The 22,278-nt window shown below is 39.9% G+C and overlaps 1 protein-coding gene across 1 annotated transcript; it reads right to left on the bottom strand.

The window, feature by feature from the left end:
• Positions 1-13,726: 13,726 nt before the first annotated feature.
• Positions 13,727-21,531, bottom strand: dsc2l (desmocollin 2 like). The gene is made up of 16 exons (XM_074687738.1): positions 21,181-21,531; positions 20,891-20,981; positions 20,590-20,795; positions 20,403-20,507; positions 19,887-20,042; positions 19,501-19,645; positions 19,247-19,401; positions 18,992-19,126; positions 18,698-18,883; positions 18,315-18,562; positions 18,017-18,159; positions 17,083-17,304; positions 15,404-15,625; positions 15,100-15,215; positions 14,660-14,974; positions 13,727-14,279 (listed from the first exon to the last, which is right to left on the bottom strand). The coding sequence occupies exons 1-16, from the start codon at positions 21,217-21,219 to the stop codon at positions 14,079-14,081; spliced, it is 2,685 nt and encodes an 894-aa protein (XP_074543839.1). The 5' UTR covers positions 21,220-21,531; the 3' UTR covers positions 13,727-14,078.
• Between the last annotated feature and the right edge of the window lie 747 nt (positions 21,532-22,278).

Genomic DNA, 22,278 nt, shown 5'->3' with positions numbered 1-22,278 from the left:
TTGAACACACGCCAGCTAAAGGGGACATATCATGCTGATCAGTAATTTAATACTTACATATGAAATAATAAATTTGAAAACAAGACCTTTCACCCCCTGCATTTTCAAAAAATGGGATATTGTATTTTTTCTGATATCCTAGAACGAGATTTGATGCCTCTGAAAATAGGTCATTGACATTTGGCTTCGAGATTTCGACCTTCATGACGACATGAGGATCCTTTCTTTTTATTGGAGTAATCTGATAAAGCAGCTCCTCCTCTGTGATGTCAGTTAGTCACACAATCGCCACTTAGGGATACACCCACCAAGAGCCGAGTATAAACGTATAAACTATACATGTTACAGTACCGGTTTGACTCACCACACTGAAGCGTCCTGAGTTGATCTGTGTCGAGGTGGATTTTCTTCTTCCTGAGCTGCAGAACCGTCCGGGTCTGACTCGGGGTCCAATACAAAAGGACGTATCCTACACTCTGCCATTTTATTAGTGCTATCAATGCCTTGCGGTGAAGTTTTGGCAAACAGCAAACTCGCTCGGTCTGCTCCATTCAATATGGCGATTTTGTAAATACTGCCATGCTGCAAAAACCGCCCCCTGGCTCTACCCCCTCCGCCCCTCTGATAGAACTGGCCAATCAGAGCACAAAGGGCTGCGAGGTTGCGAGGTTACTGGAGGTCATACTCGAAACGGAGCGTTTCATCGAGATCTTCAGAATGGCATAAACTGAGGATATTGAGAACGCTATTGTGGGGCAATGAAGGAACTAAATGACTTGTACTGAGGGCAGAAATGCTTTACAGGCATCCTAGTCTGGCATAGTGAAAAGGAGAAACAAGCATGAAATGTCCCCTTTAAAGTGGATATCAGGACTCTTTGTCAATCCTGTGCCCTGACCAGCACGCCATCCTGTTTGTCTGCTTAAAACCTTAAAAAAACACAAAATCCTTTACCCTCACAAACAATTGGCTTAGACGTCCTTCTTTTCTCACCTAGTCATTCACTGTACTTACAATCACATGAAAGCATCAACTCAGAATGAGTTGCATCTTATAAGAAGAGATGAGAAATTAAAATAAGATTAAATAAAAAAAAACTTGTGATCAAATCTTCCTCTGAACTTCAGCATAAATCTATATTAGTAAAATATGTTTCATAAATGTGTTCACATCCTCAGCTCTTAACACGTGACACTGTTCAGTATGCAGTTAAAACAAAGGTTGAAATTCTCCTCCTGGAATAAATCCTTCAGCAACAAAAGCTCCATTAATACCTCCCATAAAAGAAGCTTTAAATCAGTGCTGTGAGATCAATGTGAGTTATGGCGGTAGGAGGGTGATGGAGGTCAGCGATAAGAAATGTTATCACACAAACTGTCATCTGCTGTGGCAATTTGCTGCAGGCCCTGTTAGTAATTAATCACAGATGCATGGTAATACATTCAGAGGTGTTAGACGGAGTCATGGGGCTGGACAGTGACCCCCAAAAGGTTAACCCCCCAAGGTGTTGAGACCTTTATTTGTAGGACGCATAGGAGGCTTCTGTGGTCAATACCAGTTAACCTTTATGTACATGTTTGATGAGTCGGTGCAGATTGAATTAAAATGGGTTTAACTGTACCACAACAATGTGCAAGACGGTCTCACTGGACAAGTAATATCTTTGTTGGTTAGATACACCAATGGATTCTCAGTGGTTAAAACAATTGGTAAAATATTTATGATTAACAAAGTCCACAGGAAACACTTCAACATCCTGTTTTTTTATCTTAACAAGAGACCACAGCTAAATGTGTGCATTTTGTCTGGTTATGTTGTATTTCCCTCTATTTTGTGGAATTTGAATATAAAATATGACACATTTCATTCCACCTTGTTGTTATCTCTTGTGAAAGGGCTTTGATTTGACCTCTTGGTGAAGAGCATAAAGGTTAGAGGAGAGGAATGACTGCCAAATGTATCTGCATTGATTTCTTCTCCTCCATCATCCTTTCTCCTGTCACTCACAATAGATGGAGTGATTTCTGGGATGCCGGGGCAGCAATCAATGAGTGAGGAAGAAGAGGAAGCAGTGGTTTAGGTGGGTGTACAAACCAGAAAATAGGAACCTGGGCTTCATTTAAATGGGGAAGCACTAAAACGGGTCGGTCTCAGACACAATGTGGCACACAGCGAGCAGCGGGACAGCAGGGGAACAGGTGAAGGAAATCAAATAGGTCAAGGTTTTACTCAGAGCTGGTGTTAAAATAGAACATTATGGCAACAATGTGATGGTGCACAAAGGCTTTGTCCAGAAAAATCCAGACCATTGACTGCATATTCATATGGACAACGCACCTTCCTGTCCCCCCACTGAGACAAATAAAAAAGCATCACAAATGGTGCTGACTTGCAGTCTGGTGTTAACTTATAGCAACACCTCTACTTTGCTAATTCAATGCTCAGCTTTAGCTAAGCTTGTTAGGTGAACACTCATACATGAAACCTATCTGAAAAACATGTATTTGATGTGTTGTTTGGTTGTCTTGTTTGCTTCATGGTCCCTTTGTTAAAAAAAGAGGGAGAAGCCTTGGCGACCTACACTGCAGCCAGTCACCAGAGGGAGCTAGAAATGTTGTGGATTCACTTCAGATACCTGCTCTCTTGTCAATAGTATTAATACATTTAATAATAATAATAATAATAATAATAATAATAATAATAATAATAATATTAATAATACATTTTATTCAAGAGCACCTTTCTTGACATTCAGGTCACTTTATGGTTTATAAAAACAGAATTTAAAAAAAGACAATTGCAATAGAAATAAATAAAACCAAAAGCTAAACAAACAGGGGGGGGGGCATCAAGTTAAAATGAATCAGAGAAATTCTGTGGTCTTGCAGTTAGCAGAGGTTAGTATCAATTTATGACGACAGAGTGGGAGTTTTGACATACGGTAACTGTTTATTCTAGAGAACTGAACTTGGACCATGCTATGTCTCCAGAGCGCTAGATTAGTTTAATATAAATGAGCAGAAAAGCATAGACATACTCACTCGATCTGAGAACAGCATGAAGTCTTTGAGAGTAAAAGTTAATTGTATCACAAACCAAAACAGAAAGGTGGCTGCACCCTGCGGCGCTATTCGATACTGCAGTATTATAACAACAGTTAGACTCTGATTGTCCCAGTATTACAAAGTCCATGGTCTGAACATAGCACCATGGCTAACAGCCTTTTTGTACAGTTAAATAAGAAATAATTTAACAAGATGAAGGTTTCAGCTTAAAAAAAAGCATAGCTGCAAGGAGTGTCATTTTTCACCATCCAGTTTACCCTCTGAGGGAGGTGGTTGTAGGCACAATCATGTAAGTGGAGGGCAATCAAAGGAACAGGATCCACTAAAAAGCAAAATCACCAACTCCAAGCAAAAAAAAAGTTGACACCACCTATGTCTTTGGAAAGACTTTTATTTTATTTATTTATTTATTTATTTTTTAAAAAAGGAAACCAACCCCTCATATGTAGAGAACATGTAACCTCAGTGGCTAATATGCTCTAAGCTGCAAATGTTGTAACCGTCTAGAACAGGTGAAGAGCATCCACAAGCAGTCATCCAATCACGATGTACAGGAAACAGATACAATCTAAACTAATTTGCATTTTTTCAATTCACATTGTGAATGTGTAATGTGTACTCATGTGGCAGGGGTTACATGAAAAGGTCAAAAACACTTATACATGCACAAAAACAGGGAACAGGTGACAGATGTTGAGAGTACTACAAAAATATACACTTAACATATTGGTCACTGCAAGAACCCAAGTGTTTTACTGACTTCTGAGGAACTTTATTTAGGTTTTCTGCCGCAGACTTCCTCTGAACTCTGAGTCATTGCCAGACATCTGGCAGGACAGGAAGTCACCGAGCCTTATCAGGGAAAACTCAAATGAATAACCTGAAGTGAAACTTTTTCTTTTGTGTGCTAAGATTAAAGCGAGGATAACATAAACAAGATTTGTTCATATTGGAGATCCAGACAGATTTGGTTACACTTAGGTTGTGCCTGTCTAAGGGAATTCAACACATTTCTCAAAATGATCAAAGATAATTTAAGGTTAACACCCACACACTTTAGAAAGGCCTTCATCACTCAATTGGGCTTTTAGTAAACCACATCTGAAACACTGGCTCCTGGAGAGGTTCTGTTACTCCAACACTGACCAGTGTTTGAGGATAACAAAGACATTTGACCATTTTCCTGCTGTTTTTATGTTTTCTGTAGCAGAAAGTGGAGAACAGTCACCATTTACTCCTTTTTTTCTGTATATGAACATGCATTGATTAAAAAAAAGTATGGCTGAATTGCATTAATATGAAACAAAATTGTGTTTTCAGGCAGCATAAATTTACTTGCAGCATTTACACAGTGGAGTTTTAAGATGGAGGAAACATGTTTTCATACAGTTCTGCCAGTTAGAATAAGCCAAAGCTGGTAAGCTTTTTCTGACTAACCCAAAACTCTAAGGGTGAGAAATCATGAAGAACAGTCAAAATTGAGGTAGATGAAAATTAAATATCCTGCCTTTACATAGCACAAAGTGCTGAACATAAACAAAATCATTATTTAAAAAAAAACTGCTGTTAAAAAAGGCTACCAATCAGTCCTGGGCCATCAAGAAACAGCGGTATACAGCTGTGTGTCATCTGCATAACGATAAAGGTTAATGATTCAGTTAAGTGATTTTATGCCAGTTTAACCAGACAAAGCCTACACAGAATTTATCTCCATTTTAAAGATCAAAACAACCAAATCGGGCTGTGCTCCAGGACGCCATCTGTCATCTGCTTGTTTACATTCTGACAGTGGAGCATTAACCATTAAGTGGACATACAGCCAAGGCTTGTGACTGGTGGCTGTGCAACAGTTCAGACCCATCATATCAGCAGCATTTTAGGCCTGGGTGAAAGACGTGGTCAGTTGGTATAGCCAATAAATGTTAATTGGTGTAACCAGTGTCTCTCATAAGAAATCTGATATTGCGCAAAAAAAGTTAAATGATGAGCAGTCTAGGATACTGTAAAAGCAAAACTTAAAATGATTTTAAACCAGCCCAAAAAAAGAGAGAAGACACTATTGTCCAGGACATCCAACAAAACCCATTTCATCCATTTTTGAAGTGTTTTAAATAAAACTTGTGAAGACATTTCATGACAGATAACTTATTTCATCAATACACTTGAATAACTTCTAGGAAGGTGAATTGTTTAATACTTCACATGCTTTTGTGGTTACATCATTTGATAATGAAACAGCACTGATTCTCTAATTGGTTAAAAATGGCACAAATATCATTTAAAATACAGTGACACTAACAGAAATGTAAACTACACATTCTAAAAAAAACCTAACATGTTGTTTCAACAAATTTAAAGTGTATTTTTACCAAGTAATAAATTGTTTAACCTAAAAGTAATTCTGGTGTTGACTTAAGAGAATGATGACATGGAATCATTTATATGTAAAAGGGATAAGTTAAAAATTTACCACTTATACTTATCACCCATAAAATTCACCTCTTATCTTCCACCCTCAATGTGGTGACAGTTTTTGAGAGTATTTATTTTTTTAAGTTAAGATATTTAGCTTACTGGCATTTTTCTTGACTGAGTTGCATTGTTGTTGAAAACACCGCACTTCACAAAGTGGAACACCTGAAGTCCACTGCTGATATTCATTTCATTGCATTGATTATATGATTCTGCAACTCTGTTCAATCAGGTGTTAAACTATCCATCACTTAGCCGCTAATTTTCTGGAAACTCAAGTCAAGTGAACTCAACAGGGCATGTCAGAATTTTCTGGGGCTCCTTCTTAAAGCCTGCTGCACGAGATGCAAGAGCCAAACCCAGCGTTTCCATCCGAAACATTATCATTAGCTAGTCTATATGTGCTCCACCTGCAGTCTGCCAGATGTGTTGTTATGTACTGTGCCTCTTGATGGGACCACGTTGATCCAAGCCTGACAGCAAATCAATAAAATGTATTCCCCTGGCATCACTGTTGGTGGATATAAAAAATGTCTTTTGAGCTCGGTCTCAGAACATGAAAGGGATCACCATGTAAAGGGGGTGTCGGTGTGGTTTAACTTCTCCACACTTTGGTATAAATAAACAACAGGGCAGTCACAGGGCTTAGGAGGAGATTTGCTGCTGTGCAGTATTGGATTTCTTGACACCTCAGTAGGTATATTTATTCAAAGATAATGAAGTTGCATTCCTATGTGCTCTCTTTGGCAAGCATTGTGTGCATTTTTGTTTTTGCGAATGTTCCATTTTTCCATACAGATCCTCAGGGATTGCTGTACGGGTCTGCTTACCCATGTTGTATGCAGATTGTCTGTAATAGGCATCAGTAAATAGTGCTTCCTTTAAATTAGCAATGTTTACGTTTAGTCTTATAATCCTTGTTTTGGATCTTGGAAGTGGAATCTTAATTTATGGATTAAAAACTTTGCAAGTATCCTCATCAATATGCTAATCTGCGTTATGGCCAAGAGCTCAGAGGGCTAAGGGGGTTGAGATTTGGCTCAGTGCTATGTATCTGCAGCTCCAACCTTTGGCTCATCCTGTTCTGACACCTACAGTGTCAAAACCTTCCCTGAAGTTGAATGTGCAGCGGGCCAATTAAATTCCTCACTAAGACTGCGTGGTTATCAGGGCATAACCTCTGTGTGAGACTGTGTTTGGAAGTCGGCTGAAGTCTCTGAACCTGGCCGAGGGATTGGCTGAGAGGCAAAAGCGGCAGCTCCCACAGAAGGTGGTCTGATCAGCTCTATAGATCTTCACCACAGGGGTTACGCGCTAAGAGCCAGAGTGAGCCTGCGTCTTTGCTCCGGCTTAATGTCTAACATCAGTCCCCAAAATCAACCGACAAACAGCCACATGGAGAGGAGCCTCACCTCTTTGTGTGTGCGTGCCAGGCACTCTGGCTCTCTTCCTTTTACTTAATCTACCTGTTTATCCCTCCTCAGCCTGTCTAACCCTGTGTATCTCTGTCTTCTGTTCAGAGGATTCACCCTCTGATCTTTAGCTCTTAAATCCTTGCATTTTGCCTGTTAAATGATAGCAGTTGCTGATACGTGACAGTAATGTTCTGCATGGCTCTTTTTGATTATGAAAACCACAGAGGAAAACACTTTGTCAGGTCCTCTTTTTTTCCTTCTCTCTGTCAGATGAATGTAACAGGGCCACTGTGCTAATGTGTGGCACTTCTGACAAACAGCCGCGTCACACTGAGGCTTTTAGTCAGACAGGAACATCTTGTGACAAACATTTCTTTTTTTCTCCGGCACAAACAACCCCCTAGAATGCCAGCCTTTCCTGTAACCTTTCTGTTTGCGGCTCTTTGTTTTTAAAAGGTTTTCATTAAAGTGATCATTTGACATGCAGTCATCGCAGGGATGTTTTTCACACCAGCAAGACCAAGACAAGCTGTGAATTTCTCTCGGCATGTTGTTCAAAGCCAAACCATCTAACCCTGAGTGTGGATTGGAGTGAACCTCAGCGGGATTAACGGTAACGAACAAGAGTGGTACTTTATGATTTGTACTCTAAGACCTCAGGCTTATTGCACTTCAATACTTGTGCTTAAAAGAGAAACATAAGCAGATATTTTCGACCACAGTCTCTTGACGGGGTGTAGAGGTGGGGCTTTGGAGATGAATAGGTCTCAGTTGCGGTCAACCTCAGCCGTTCGTTTGTTGCAGTAATGAGTCTGACAGTATTTAAGCTTCACCCGGCTCTTTCTGTTGTGGGCACTCGATGATGAGCAGCTCCGTCCTCCAATATTGCTCTCTCATTAGAAGAAAGAAGATGAAAGTGAAGCTTTTATCTTTCTCTGTTTGTTGCTTTCCTACAGGTTTTGCCATTAAATGTTTGCAGGAAAAAGTAGGCCAACAGAAAATAGATGGAAGTGACTAATTTCACAAAAATTTACCACTTAGTTGTATCCTCTTGTTTGTTTGCCTGTGCTTTTAACATTGTGAAACCCTCATGCCCTTGTGCTTGGCGATGAAGGTGTCTATTCCCTAATACTTCTTAGGCTTGCCACATAAATCCAGGGGGAATAATGACACATTTATTCACACCATGATTACAAGGATGAGTCTAATAACTTGCTTTTTGGAGCTACGTTGATATCAGATCTGTGAGATAATCACCAGATTTCACTGTTAAATCCACCAAAAACCATTAAAACATAGGAAGCAGTATTAAAATCGCCCAAAATAGTGGTATCTGCATCAGAAAAAGCACAGTTAACAATAACAAGTTTTACACAACAGATTGTTATTTACACTGTACGGAGGTATTCCAGTGTTAATAATCATGGGTTTAATCAAATGAGTTAATTTAGCATTAAGACACGTATTCTTTCCAGTGTTTATCACTTGAATCCTTTTGACTAATTAAGAAGCAGATGTCGCGCTGAGGCTCTCTGCTGTTTAACAGATTCATCTAATTAATATATGAGCTGCACATTCCAGTTGAGTGTGAAAGATATGGACAGCATCTCCTGGAAGACATAAAAAGCCTCAAACAAGCAAACAATGTAACAAGTAATTCAAGCTTCTGCAAAGTTAATTTAGAAAAAGTTTTGATGTTCAACACACTGACTGTATAATAAGATGGATGACACGTTGTGCAAAAACAAAGACAAAATATCTCCTTAACGTATGGTGCTCATGACATCACAGGGTCAGTTAGAAGTTAGCGTTAAAACGTGATTTGTTCATGATTTGCTGAAAACGTTGTGGATATAGCCCCTTGATATAGCCCCTCAGCCAACCAACTTGAGAGAACAAAAAGTATATAGGACCAGGAAGAAGAGATATACACATTTTGAAAATAAAGTCAAAATTTTGAAAATTAGTTGAAATACAAATTTGTAAAACAGTTATGTAATGCCAACAAAAATAGTCAAATTCAGTTCCAAGAAAAACAATCTGGGGCTGCATGGTGGCACAATGGGTAGCGCTGCAGCCACACAGTAAGACGGTCACTTATTCGATTCCCAGCTTGTCCGGTGGACCTTTCCGTGTGGAGTTTGCATGTTCTCTCCCCGTGCATGCGTGGGTTCTCACCGGGTCCTCCGGCTTCTTCCCATGTTCTGAAAACATGCTCATCAAGTTAATTGGTCATTCAAAATTGTCCCTGGGTTTGATTGTGCGCGTGAATGGTTGTCTGTCTCTGTGTCAGCCCTGCGATTGGCCGGGGACCAGTCCAGGGTGTACCCTGCCTCTCGCCCAATGACGGCTTGGATAGTTTCAGCCACCCGCGACCCTAAACAGGATAAGCGGTTAAGAAAATGGATGGATGGATGGAAAAACAACCCTTCAACTGAAACTATTTACGTCAAAGTGTAAGGAAGTTTATTTTCAATTTATTCACAAAATTTCAATTTCATCATGCTCAAGATATTTTTTACTTTTTTAAGAAAAAAAAAACCCTTCCTTATTATAATTTTCTAGTCCCATGCCCAAAAACTTGCAGGGGGGGGTTAATATATATTTTATGAACTGTTGTGCATCCAGTAGAGATCAGGGGAAGCTCCAACCAAATGTCTGGTGCTCCCCTATAGTGGAGCATTTCACACATTAGCTTTCATTTTTTCAGTCTATGGTTCTACAATAATGTTCATCAGTTAATAAAAAAAGGATAGTGATGATAAAAAAAATTGTATCTTTAAGTTAACATTACCTGAAACAACAAACAGCTTCCATTAAAATAATCGTAAAGGTTAGATGTCATTGTTGTTATTTAAAGCTTAGAACTTGCTCAAGAACTTTTGGTTTGTGTGGATTTTGGCGCCCCCTGTGGACAGAGTGGTCTTTGCCATTGTGTAGTAAATGTGTCTTAGCCACAAAAATTTTGTGCCATAGATCACTCACTGAGGATCCTTGCGTCAGAATGTGAAGGAAACTGTATTAACACTGGATAGATAATCACTAAGTCTGGCGCCTACCCCCACCTGTGATTTCAGGCTTTAATTATATATATTTCAAAAATAGTTTCTCTTCTCTGTGATTGTATTTTTTGATAGTTTAGATCATAAAAAGGCTTTACTGTTACTTTCAGTCAAGTAGTTAAACCTCTTCACAGGAGCTTTAATGTCTAAACAGACATCTTGGCATGTCCAGTGGAGGCAGGTGGTTTTCACCAGGTTTTCTTTGTGCTTCCTCACTGGTACACAGATTCTGGGCAACGTTAAATAGCGGTAATTACAGTCTATACCTGCCTCATGGACAGAGCGCCATGTGATACATGCTGAGATTTTGAGCTGTGTGAGAAAACAGAAACATACATAGAAAAATATTGATGAAACGACTGAAATAAAAAAAAATCTTAAGCTGTTTTTGTCTTTCATCACCATACATTTTTTGAAAACAGTCAGATATCATCAGTAGTTTCATCTAATCCAGTGTGTCGTTAATCTCAGAGGTGGTGGTCAGCTTCTGTCTTCCTCTGGTTTTAATGAGCACGGAGGTGTGTTGACAAGCTTGATCTTACTAGATAAGTGACACCAAATATCAGTGAAGGTGACTCGGAGCGTATGATAACTATACAGTCTGGCATATGCCACATGAAAGCATGATGAGTCTCCTGCCACAGATTGTCACATCACTTTGCTTTAACTTGGCTGTCTTGCCTTCACGGCTTAATTGAAGTGATTTCAGGTGTTTGGTTACACATGTGACAGACAAGGGAGAGTGTATGACTCGAATCCACCACCTTCCATAAATACTCCTCCCCCATCCACCTCTACAGCCTGGGCTTGAACTCAGAAAAGAGGTAAGTGTGACACCTAGTGGTTTTTAAAGGAATAACAGTTCATATTTGTGATCTCTTTTAATGAGGAAAGTGCATATTAATCATCTGTGATTAGTGGCAGGAGAGTCATCCTCAACAAAGTATAATTACGGTTGCTTCCATGAATCTATCACTTCAATTTGAGTGAAGCCTGTTACAAGTAGAGACATGCATATTCATTGATTAAATTATTCAGAAAACAATTCATGTCATACATAAATGACACTTTACTGTTTTTCTGCCATACACCTTAAGGAAATTACACATTTAATGTCATATGTGTTGAAAACTTGCAGGTTTAAAACTATAAATCCTGAGGCCAAAGTCAACAGGGGGGTTAAGACGTTTCTGAGCACCACAGCCTTGGCAGCTGCAAGAAACACGCTCCATATTGAACTCCAATGGAGCCAAGTGTCCTCAGACTCTCTGGTGGAGGCTGAAAAAAGAAACAGCCTATCTGGAGAGATTGTTTTCACAGTATGCCGAAAACTAATTACAAGCAATAAATTAATTTCACGCTACTGCTTTGGAATTAATTGCATCTTTACAGAAGTGACTGGAAGTGATGGCTCAAGCTGCTCTGATAAGGGCGGACACACAAACGGGTCTATTGAATTATGGGGCTTATCGCTGCCGTTGCTTTACATAAGGATGGGCGTGATAATCCTTGAAGAAATTATCTAAAACTCTGGTTTGTTGTCGTTTTAATTGCTGCTAAGGTACTTTTGTCGTGCATCTCCTGTGGCATGCACACACCATGTGTCAGGACTGCTGAGCTCGCTGGAAATCTTCACAGAAATATTTCTTTTCCTCTATATTTATGAATCCTTTTAATAAAAATGTGTGAAAATTTAATTCAGTAGGAGTTGCGATAAGACTGAAGCCAAATGAGGCGTCTCACTCTTTCCTCCCTGCTCTTCAGTTTGGACTCCCATGATACTTTTCACACCCGTTGAATGGTATGCGGCTACAAATAAACTCTGAGTCAAAGGATTATTTGCTGTACAAGTAATATTCACTCCTAGGTCTGGAAGCTGTGTCATCACTGTGACCAGTTTGTTAGTCAGAGACTCCTTTCTGCACAGCAGAGAGCACAGACTCTCCACATAGACTTCATATCTGGTCCTGGGTTAAATGCAGTGCATGAAATTCTTCAGAAATACATAAAAGTACCAAAAAGTTTGACTCCTTGCAGCTTTTCATTTAAGATTTTTTGTGCATAAGTCATGCACAAAAGCTTTTATATCTGCAGAGACTTGTAATTAATAAGAAAAAAGGCTGTTTATTGTAGAAAAAGAGGTAATAGAAAGTTCCTCGCTGTGCTCAGAGTGGAGATATTTCGGTTAACTGCTTATTTTCATTATTTTTAAGTTAAGTGACTCTTCAAGATTCTCCTAATTGGCCCCAGTGGGATTTATGAGCAAAAACCTTTGATGTTCACATCTCGTTCACATCCTCCCATAATTGCAACAGTATTATTGTAATCTAAGGAGATAACATTGTTGTATTTTTTTCTAACAAGATTCCAGTGTTTGATGGTGGCAAGGGACCAGCTTTCACTCCAAGATCCCCCCCTCTCATCCCACTCTCTGCTGTCATCTTTGATACTCATCACCCCGATCACATGACAGATGGTCTTTTCTAGACTCTGTAATTATATTTCCAGGTTCACAGTTTGAATTCGTCACACTGATTCATGATCCGTGTGTCATCCTTACAAAGGCTGTGCATTGTTATCAAGTGTCAATGCTCAGATCACAAACTCGTTGGGAGATTTCACATGCATATCAATACATCTGCACAGTATGTTATTTATTTATGGAGGTCTATACATCTACAAAATCCTCTCAGGAAAATCTGTTCAGCTGATAATAACCTACTTTAGTATACACAGAATAAGGAGTGTCATAATTATAGTGACGCTAAAAATTGAGGTCAGCCAAACCACAAATATTAAAAGTAGAATAAAATAAATAATAAAATTATATAATGACAGAAAGGGGGCGTTGATAGTCTGTGCAAAAGTGCACCAACTTGATCTGCAGTAAACATTAGCTCGTATGTGCCCTTCATATTGTGTAAGCTCACTGTCACACCCTGATAATCATTCACCAGAGTACACTCAGACTCTACACAATACTCGACTGTGTGTGTATCCACATTACACGGACAGAATAGAATGAGGAAGATTCTGTTTTATTTTTCCGGTTTTGTTCCTAGGAGTTCAGCAGGAACATAAATAAACAGCTACCAGTTAAGCTTTTGGTGCGTGCATGAAAAAACACCATTGTTTTGAGCTTGTCCTCTAAATTAACTTTCATAAAACTAATGTTGTTGGACAAACACAAGTCTGTCAAGAGGATCACTGCTAGATTACATCAAACTGTACACAGATGGGTGTGTCTGATTCCGTTTTCTGAGCTTGCCAGTACATTTTCCTGATCCACATTTCTTATACAGGGTCAGTATTGTATTCAGACAGTTTCAGGCAGCGTCAGTAACACCTCACTCCTCCCTTTCACGCCCTTGTGCTGACTTTGACAGGATTACTGTGTTAATGGTGCAACAACCTCTGTGACACTGCGGGCTGAAGCTACGCCCAATCGTCGGTCAAGAGATTCTCTGGAATGTGTTTGCACAGATAATTGCTGTGTGATTTAGAAAACCAGGCACAGACAGTCGACAAACATGTTGAGGAGTGAATCACTTGGTAAGTGAAAATGTACATTCAAAAAGACGACTCTTTTATCTTGTTTAACGTCTTTTATTTTATCTTTTTCTAAAAAATATGTACAAAAGACAGAGAAAACATTTCAAATCAGCCAAAAATGCAACATCTATCATTGTATTGAACTAAAAAATCAGCAATACCTTTAAAATACCCAAATTTGTAACTCATTGATAGGAACCCCTCAATAGCTCATATGTTACAACAACCACAACAACAGAAACCTCTCAAAGCAAACACACAACAAAACAAAAAACACAAAGTATGTACAAATTATTGCATACAGATTTTTTTCAGTGCAAAAGACTTAACCAAAAGAGCAGGCAAAACAAAATTAACTTACAACAATAAGCACTAGTGGAGCAGCGTGCACACATTCATCCCACCTGCTGATACCTTTTCTCATTCCTGTTCAGGAGTGGGCCAAACATTTACATCCCCGATAACTCTACATCCTGAAAAAAGTCAGCACCCTTCTTCCTGGGTTCGATTGTTTATGTCTTCTTTCTGCTGACCTCTGCCAGGCCTTTGAACTTTGGTCCAAGTGTGTTCAAAAAGTCAAGGTTGTCATTGTCTCCAAATTCACTGCAGCACCCCACAGAGCCAGCAGCAGAGCCTGCCCCCTCGTACCCGTAGGCGTGGATGATGTCGTCTGCGTAGCGTCCATTGTCCTCTGTTCCCAGGTACGGCAACTTCTGCAAGACAAAGGGGAAGGAGAGAGGGAAGCATGTTAGGAAAATACTGAACCATGTAATAACACAAAGCTGCAAGGATATGAGTGGCAGTCTGATATTGCCCTGAAAACAAACATCTCGCCAAGACAGAGAAGTCGAGAAAAATTAAAGTTTAACCAGGGATACTATCATGGATTAGAGAACAAGACTGTATGGCACATGATATTCTTCTAAGCTCTTACAGATAACAGAGTTATTAAACCCCAGGGACTGAAAGGTTTGCACAACCAGATACATTTGATTTTGCCCACTCCACATCTTAGCCATTGCCTCTTTCTTTAAAACAACAACACTGACTTTACAAAAAAAAAAAGAGATAATAATTAAAACAAAAACTTCACCTGCTGTAGATAGCGGCGGTTTGTCTCCCAGGTTTGAAGGAAAGAGGAGTCCTGAGTTAAGTATCTGCTGTCGACGCCAATGCCACTACCAAGCAGGTGACCTCCATTGAACTGTGAGCCGTACTGGCCACCATACTCGCCATACTCGGTATAATACTCATTGGTTTTGACACCAGTAGTGTACATCCCATTCTCATGTGCGCCTCCCATCGTGCTGGTGCTCTTGGTCCCCTGCCATCCTGAACTCACCCCCATATTCGTGCCCTTCACCACTATGTCATTACCAGCGACGGGAACAGTGATGAGACTTGCATCCTGTGGAACAAAATCCAGGTGTAACAACAATCAAAATGAAGAAAAAAAAATAGAAAGACAGTCAAAAGAATGTTTTCTCTGCTTATGTTTGAGCTAAGGATCTGTTTCCATTAGCATGTCCTTACCACTTCCTCCCCTGGGGCTTCGGTGTTTGATTTGAGCAGGATTCCTCCGCTGTCTCCTGCATCTTCGAGCTCCATCTTCTCTCGCTTGGTTGCACAGAAGAAGGCGAGGAGTAGGCCTGCGATAATAATGGAAGAAAGTCAGAAATGACTTAATATCATTCAAGTTAGCAGAATGGCTCTGTACACTGTTGCTCATTATCCAGTAAATAGAGCAAAATCAGGGAACAAATTCTCAACTATGTCTTTTTTTAAGCTTTTAAGCATGAACACTTCTGCTGGGTGAGAGTATACTGAGATTACTCACCGAGCAGAAGGAGGAGAGCCAGAGGCAACAGCAGAGCCAGTATACCCATTGGCCCTAATGCTATACTGCTCGCCTTGGCCAAGCAGGCTCCGTTCCTGCACTCGCAGATCCGTACTTTGGCCGTCTGCTCTTTACCAAAGCCCTGCAGATCTTTAACCTCCACAATAACATTGTGTATCCCTGTAGGAAGCTCTTTGAGGTGCTTCAGCGTAGCTGCCGTATCTGAGGAGGAAACAGGTGTTTCAGTTAATACATTTCCCATACATCAAAGCCTATTTTAAGAATCAACCTGTAAACATTCAATATCTCTAGCACACACTGTTTCATCTGCTGCTTAGCTTAATTCTTTATTTTAGAGCTAAATCTTCTGTTTTGAGTGCCTGTACTTAAAAGAGTGAAAGTCATAAAATAAAAGGTTCAACTATGGTAGATAGTCAGCTACAGGTTAAAATGATGTACTACAAAACTTGTTTTGCCTTTAACGAATAGTCTTTGTGCATCTTCCACCACAGTAGATACTAACGTCAGCTGACTGCAGCTAGTTTGTTAAACGGCTAATAATTCTGTGATAAGTTTATTTGAGAGCTTTTACAAAGACAAAAATGAAAGGGAACCTAAACTTATTTCACAATTAAAGTTCTTCTGTTTTTAAGCATGTGACAAATGTGTCTACGTTCAATATATAAGGATCTTCTGTGAGTAGGATTAATTCTCCAGATTTTTCCATTCAGTAATTTCTCAATCAAAAACCACAGACACATTTGGTACCGATCAAGGTTACAATAGTTTTGGATTTGTCATTATAGTTTAGTTTTAGTTCGTTTTGAAATTTTTTCCCCATTACAGTTTAGTTTTAATTAGTTTTAAAACAGGCGTTCTGGTTTTTAATAAGTTTTGATTTTTGCAGCAAGGCTTAGTTTCAGTTTAGTTTTAGTTTTTCATACCTTATTAACCAGGTGCAGGATTCAAAAAGGTCAGAGTAAATATTTTGTAGTACTGTTCCAGTCCAACATAGTGCTCACTGATCAGTTAATGCTGATTCTGAACTGTTGGCTGCTGCCTTCATCACAAAAAAATTATATAAACTTAATATAAAAAATATATACATAAATTATATAAAAAATAATGTTAACCTAAATTACATGAAAATAGTATAAACAAAAACTATATAAAACAATATAATATGAGCTTAAATCTTTAGAAACTTGGACTCTAACAAGAAAGACAGACTTAAAAACAATTAAAGTCAGACTCACATGCAATTAAACTATTACAGATGCTTTAATTCATTGCTCCACTACGTTTCGTGGCAGCACAGCGCACAGTCAGTCAGTGCAGTAAACAAGCACGTCTCAGAACGTCGCTATGATGGTGCCGTACGGCGCTGACAACTGCCTAAAACTGTCGTGAAATTGGTTGGAAAATGTGTCGGATTAATTTAAATCCTGAAGGCTCTTAATATTGTCAGAAACTAAAACTAAGGGAATTTTGTCTATCATTTAAGTTAGTTTTAGGTAGTTTTGTGAACACAAGATACAGTTTTAGTTTACTCATCGTTTTTGTTTTCTTTTCTAGGTTTTATTAGTTTGAGTTAACTGCAATGTATTTTAAATTTTAGTTTTCGTTTTTAGGCTGAATTAGTTAACAAATATAACCTTGGTACAGATAAAACTACCCACCATTAAATCTGGTCAAAGACCATTTGCCTTCATCATTATGTGGCAAACTGAAGCTGAAGGGTGAGGAGAAGGGGGGCTGGTCACTGTCCTCAGCCACAACCAGAACAGACCCCAGCTCTCCTTCCTTCTCGCAAATCACAAGCTCTCCTGTGGGGATCATCGGCGGGGTGTCGTTTTCATCTTCAACCACAAGGACGATTGTTCCTGTGCCTGTTTTTAAGGCTGAAAAAGAAATGTGAATTACATCAGTACTTGTCTAAAAAAAATAACAGAGAGAGAGAGCATACAGGTTCTGAAGAAAAACAAGCTGACCTAGTTGGCTGCATTTTGAGCTTCTTAGCGTCACCTTCATTGAAATTTTGAATACCAGCAAGTAAGTGGGAAACAAGCCCAATTTTCAGTGTAACACCAGAGAACCATGAGTCATCGTGAATGACTAGTCCAATCAGATCTCATCAACAGGTGTTCTCAGGAGAGACAAAGCCAGGAGAGGTTTGTACAGACAGATACTGGGAGGGTGGGGCTGGATTTCTTAGTAACATTTGGCTGGCAAAACAATGCGATCAAAAGGTTTTAGGTCGAGTGACAAATGCTCCAAGGCGTCTCTGGTGATGTGACATGTGGACTAGACAACCACTGCTTCCTTAGTGACAGAGTGATGAATAATTTGCCAAACCCAACAGAGAAAGCCAGTTTTTAAACAGGTTGAAGATGAGAGACAAGAGACATGCCAAGGCACTGTGCCGCAACCAGTGAGTTATTTATTTTTCATGTTGCGTCAGGTTCAGCACAATTATGTAGTATCAGAGTAAGCTCTTATTCATCCGTAACTTCAGCCATAAAAACACTTCTTTTTGTGTTATAGTAACAGGTGGAGTTATGTGAGTAGTTGGTTCAAAGAGGAAATAAAATGGAGCATGAACAGGCCACTTACTGGCATCAACAGCTTTCACAGTGACAGTGTAAGTTCCATCTTTGACGAGTTGTGACTCTCTGTCGATAGTGTTAGCAACTTTCACCTCTCCAGTGTCTCTTTCAATGTTTACCCAAGAGCCTGGGTCTGTGGCCTTGTAATACCTGAGAAATAACACAGAACTTGAGTTTAAGAAGAAGATCCAGTCTGCCATCTAGTGGCTTGAAGAGGAAACATGCAATTGAATTGGGGGTCAAAACTGTGCAGGTTAGCAGGAAACACCATTACTATGAATCAAATAGAAATTAATTTTGCTTACTTGATGCCATCACTGCTCTTGGTTTCTGGATCCAGAGCTTTGTAAGTTCCTATCAGTGTGCCGTTTGGTATGTTCTCTTTGACAGGGTAGCGGACTGTAGGAGCTGTGAACTCTGGGCCTTCATCCACATTGGTGACATCAATAGTCACAGGAACAGTTTGCCACGTAGCACTGGTGCCTTTCAGTTCAGCTACATTGCATGCCATGATCTCGAGATTTACTCGAGGGGTTTTTTCAAAATCCAAGGGCTGTAACAACAGGAAGGAAGTTTGTTGTAATTACAGCTGTTGGTGACCTTTTGTTTCTGTCATAATAACGTCTTTCTAGATCAAAAACGTATACCATTTCTTCTTCAATATTCGAACTAATATATGGTGTCTTACCTTATCGACATACAACAGCCCCTCATTTGTTTTGGGGTCAGTGTCAATTCTGAAGTTTTTGCCGTCATCTCCCTTGACGATGACAAATTTTGATGCCCAGTTTGGTGTGTTTTTCAAATCCTTATCTTCAACAGGGATTCGCAGGATGAGCTTGTTACTTTCATTTTCTTCGACGCTTGCCTTGTACTAAAAACAAAAACAAGAAAAACAAGAGATTTAACACCCAACCAATCAGAGAAGTTGGTTCGAAAAGGGTTTAAAACACTGATTTGTAACCTCCTGTGAAGCACTTACAGATGTTTGGGAGAAAGTTGGCGGGTTGTCGTTGACATCGGTCAGAGTAATGGTTGCTGTTCCTGTGTTAAACAGTCCAGTAGGTTTACCATCCATATCCTTGATTTGCACTATCACCATGTGCTTGTCCTTCACCTAATGATATAGTTTGAAAAATTCAAAAGAGAAAGAGAGATTTCATAGAGAAATTGTATTAATTCATTTCATTGCTTTTGTCTTTTATTTCATTGAAATCATCCAATAACTGGCGCTCACCTCTCTGTCCAGTGTGTTCGTTTTAGTGGTGATGACTCCTGTCCCTGGGTTGATGGTAAACAGGTCCGTCCCAGACAAAAGAGAGTACCTGACCTTTACATGTTCCGTTCCATATTGGTCTCTGTCTGTAGAATTTACCATCCCAACAATTTCACCTGTGGTAAAAAAAAAAGAAAAAATGTATCGAGTTTGGAATAACTTTGCATTACAAGTCACTTTTTTTAGAGAAAATGATTTGTAATGCTATTGCTCACCTGCTGCACTTTTCTCAGGTACAGTGAACTGCAGAGGATCTTTGAATGTTGGAGCGTTGTCATTCACATCATCGACATTAACTATAATGTCCAAAGGGTCATCTGTCTCCCTACCTGTCTCTCTGTTTTGAACCCTTGTTGTTATCTAAGAGAGGAACAGTAGATTTCAAAAGACTGAGTCAAAACATGAAATAGTGCAAAATTAATCAAATGCAGATTCTTAACCATGTTTTGTTTTCCAACTTTTTAGATGTGTATTTTTTTTATGACAGTAAATAGAACTTGGGCCAGAAAAAATCATTTTCCAGGCTAAATGTTTCATGTACTCAAAATTAGGTGGAGGAATACTACATAATGGAAACAAATCTCTCTTATTTAACACTTACAACAAACTTTGGGTACACCTCGCGATCCACTGCTCTTTTCACAGACAGCATTCCTGTAAACTTATCAATCTCGAAAAGATCCAGTGGAGGTAAGTCCACACCAGGTCCACTGATGTAGTAGAACACTTCCTGAGTGGACGCTGAGTCTGACACGATCTATTTCAGAAACAAAAACACAAAGACACAAATTTACACCACTCTGCTTATTTCTACACATTTTTCAAAGGTAGTGGATTGCCTGTCTCTACCAGATGGAAATAATATGATTCGAATCAGCAGAATGCATGTAAGAACAAACCACATATATTAACCACTGTGTGCAGTCAGCCAAAATTCTTTGAACTGCAAGGTGTGTCTGGGTGTGGGAATGAGATAATCTGGGAAAGCAACGTACAAGGTAGCAAAGAGGCAAGAACTGCAGCAGGGAAAGGTGGAGCATTTGTTGGTTTGACTAGGAAATGATACCACAAAGAATTAAATAGCATAAAGTTCCCTTATAGTACAGGTTAAGTTTACCTTTTCAATCTCTTTGGGGAAGGGTGGCTTTTCATTCTCTATTATGTTGAAGGGAGGGGGACTCCACCGCCTCTTGGAGCGCCTCAGGAAGCCATGATCTGTGTGCTGTAACATGCAGGAATATCTATCACCATTCCGGACAAATACATCCCCCAAAGCATACAGTCATGTCAAGTCATAATCTCACCTTTCCCTGCTCTGCTGTGTGCAAGATGTGCACTGCTATCTCTCTCTGCTGGCCAGCGTTGTCTTCCACATACACAAAGAATATCAGCCTTGTTTTTGCCACTTGCACAGGGGCCAAAGCTTGGACTGATCCATTACTGTAGATTTTGAAGCTTGGGTCATATACAATGAATTGTATTGATTTGGTGTCGCAGTCTCCAACATCGACTGAAATGACAACAGAGGGGGAAGTTAAAAAAACAAACGCTGGTAGATACAGGAAAGAGTTAAAGCTATAAAAGAAGTAAATATTGAGTGAATACCTGTTGTTATATATTGTCCTGGGTGAATTGGTCCTGGCACGTACACATAATGTGAGCTCGGGAGGTAACACGACTCCACACCGGACAGGATCTGGAAAAGGAAATCGACCTCCGCGTGAGTTTTTAATATCGAATAAAAGGCGGTAACATGTAACGAAAACAGCCCTTTCAACGGTAAATAGTTACATTGATGCCATTTCCACAAACGGGTTTAACACTGGATGTCGAGTGCGTCGTTGAAAACTTTTGTTTTAGTACAATGCATATATTACAAAAGCAGAGGCACTTACCAACACAAGGAATATGTTGAAAATTAAAACCTTCGCCATCTTTCGAAACCCTCTTTGAAGCACCGAGAAGCCGGACTCCACCGAAAGTCTAAGGTCCAGTGGGTGACAGATGGCTCAGAGCTGCCGTTAAAAGCTCAAACTGAAGATACTCCTCTCTTCGAAGATTTTCTGCTGTCACTTGTCAGGACAGGCGGACTTTACACTGAGTATCAGTCGCTACCGACGGTGAGTCACTCAAAAGAAGACACACCTTGAGTGCCCCACCCAGCCTGCGAACCTCCCTGGAAGTACCAGAAGGCGAAGCACCCTCAGGGCAGAGGGAGCTTGCTGTGTGCTGTGAGTTGCTATCGTGCTGAACAAGTACATTCCTACATGTTGGCAAATGTGTGTGGTTTTTGCCAGCAGGGGGAAGCATTCTTCCCTTTAATTTAATCATTTTCAGACTTTTGGAAGACATGAGAACAACAATATACAGCATAACTTTCAATGGAGGAGATATTGTCACATTTGGGAAAAACAACATAATGTCTAATAAGGATAGGCTATGAGAGAGGAGGTGCCCTCAAAGGTGCCTGGGTCTTGTGTGTTCAAGAAAGCATTATTTGCACAACCACTTGCTTGTCTTTTTCAAATGGGTCTGTGCAGTGAAGCCTCTCCCAAGAGGTTGACCCCTGCCTGCCCCTCCTCTCCCCTCAGCGGCTCAGAAGAACAGAATCGGGCTCTTCACTTAACGCCACAGGAATGTGTGCTGTATGAAGCCTGGTTGTGAGGGAGGCTCTGCTCCCACGGCAAAGCATTCACTATCTCCATAAACTACTGATAAAAAAAGTGAGAGCTGTCAAAGCTGCCAACATTTGGCCTGTGTCCTTATAGACATGAAGTCCAGTGTGAATGGACTGTAGAGGAGCAGACATTGTTTGTCAGTACATTAGGAAGTCAGGCTGCAACAGGAAAGGTGAGAAAAATGTCAGGAAGACTGGGCTGCTGTGAGTCAAGGGCGTGGACATAATGAAAGGTTTTGGGGCTTGGAGTCTAAACAGTGAATTAACTCTTGTCACTCCCAAGCTGAAATGAAAGTTAATTATCTGTCACAAGTCA

This window comes from Halichoeres trimaculatus, unplaced genomic scaffold (genome assembly GCF_033239565.1).
Source record: "Halichoeres trimaculatus isolate MK-OKI-2021-1 unplaced genomic scaffold, fHalTri1.1 fHalTri1_scaffold_15, whole genome shotgun sequence".
Classification (NCBI taxonomy): domain Eukaryota; kingdom Metazoa; phylum Chordata; class Actinopteri; order Labriformes; family Labridae; genus Halichoeres; species Halichoeres trimaculatus.
The sequence above is the reverse complement of the archived record's forward strand: the minus strand, read 5'-3'. Positions and strand labels throughout refer to the sequence as shown.

Bases quoted from the DNA above. Each gene is read 5' to 3' on its own strand.
- dsc2l (XM_074687738.1), bottom strand. From the start codon at position 21,219: ATGGCGAAGGTTTTAATTTTCAACATATTCCTTGTGTTG. The intron at 19,646-19,886 runs GTAAGTGTTAAA...TTCCTCTCTTAG, and splicing joins AGGTGTACCCAAAGTTTGTT to ATAACAACAAGGGTTCAAAA. The intron at 14,280-14,659 runs GTGAAGTTTTTG...TTTGTCTTGCAG, and splicing joins ACCGCCGCTATCTACAGCAG to AAGTTGCCGTACCTGGGAAC.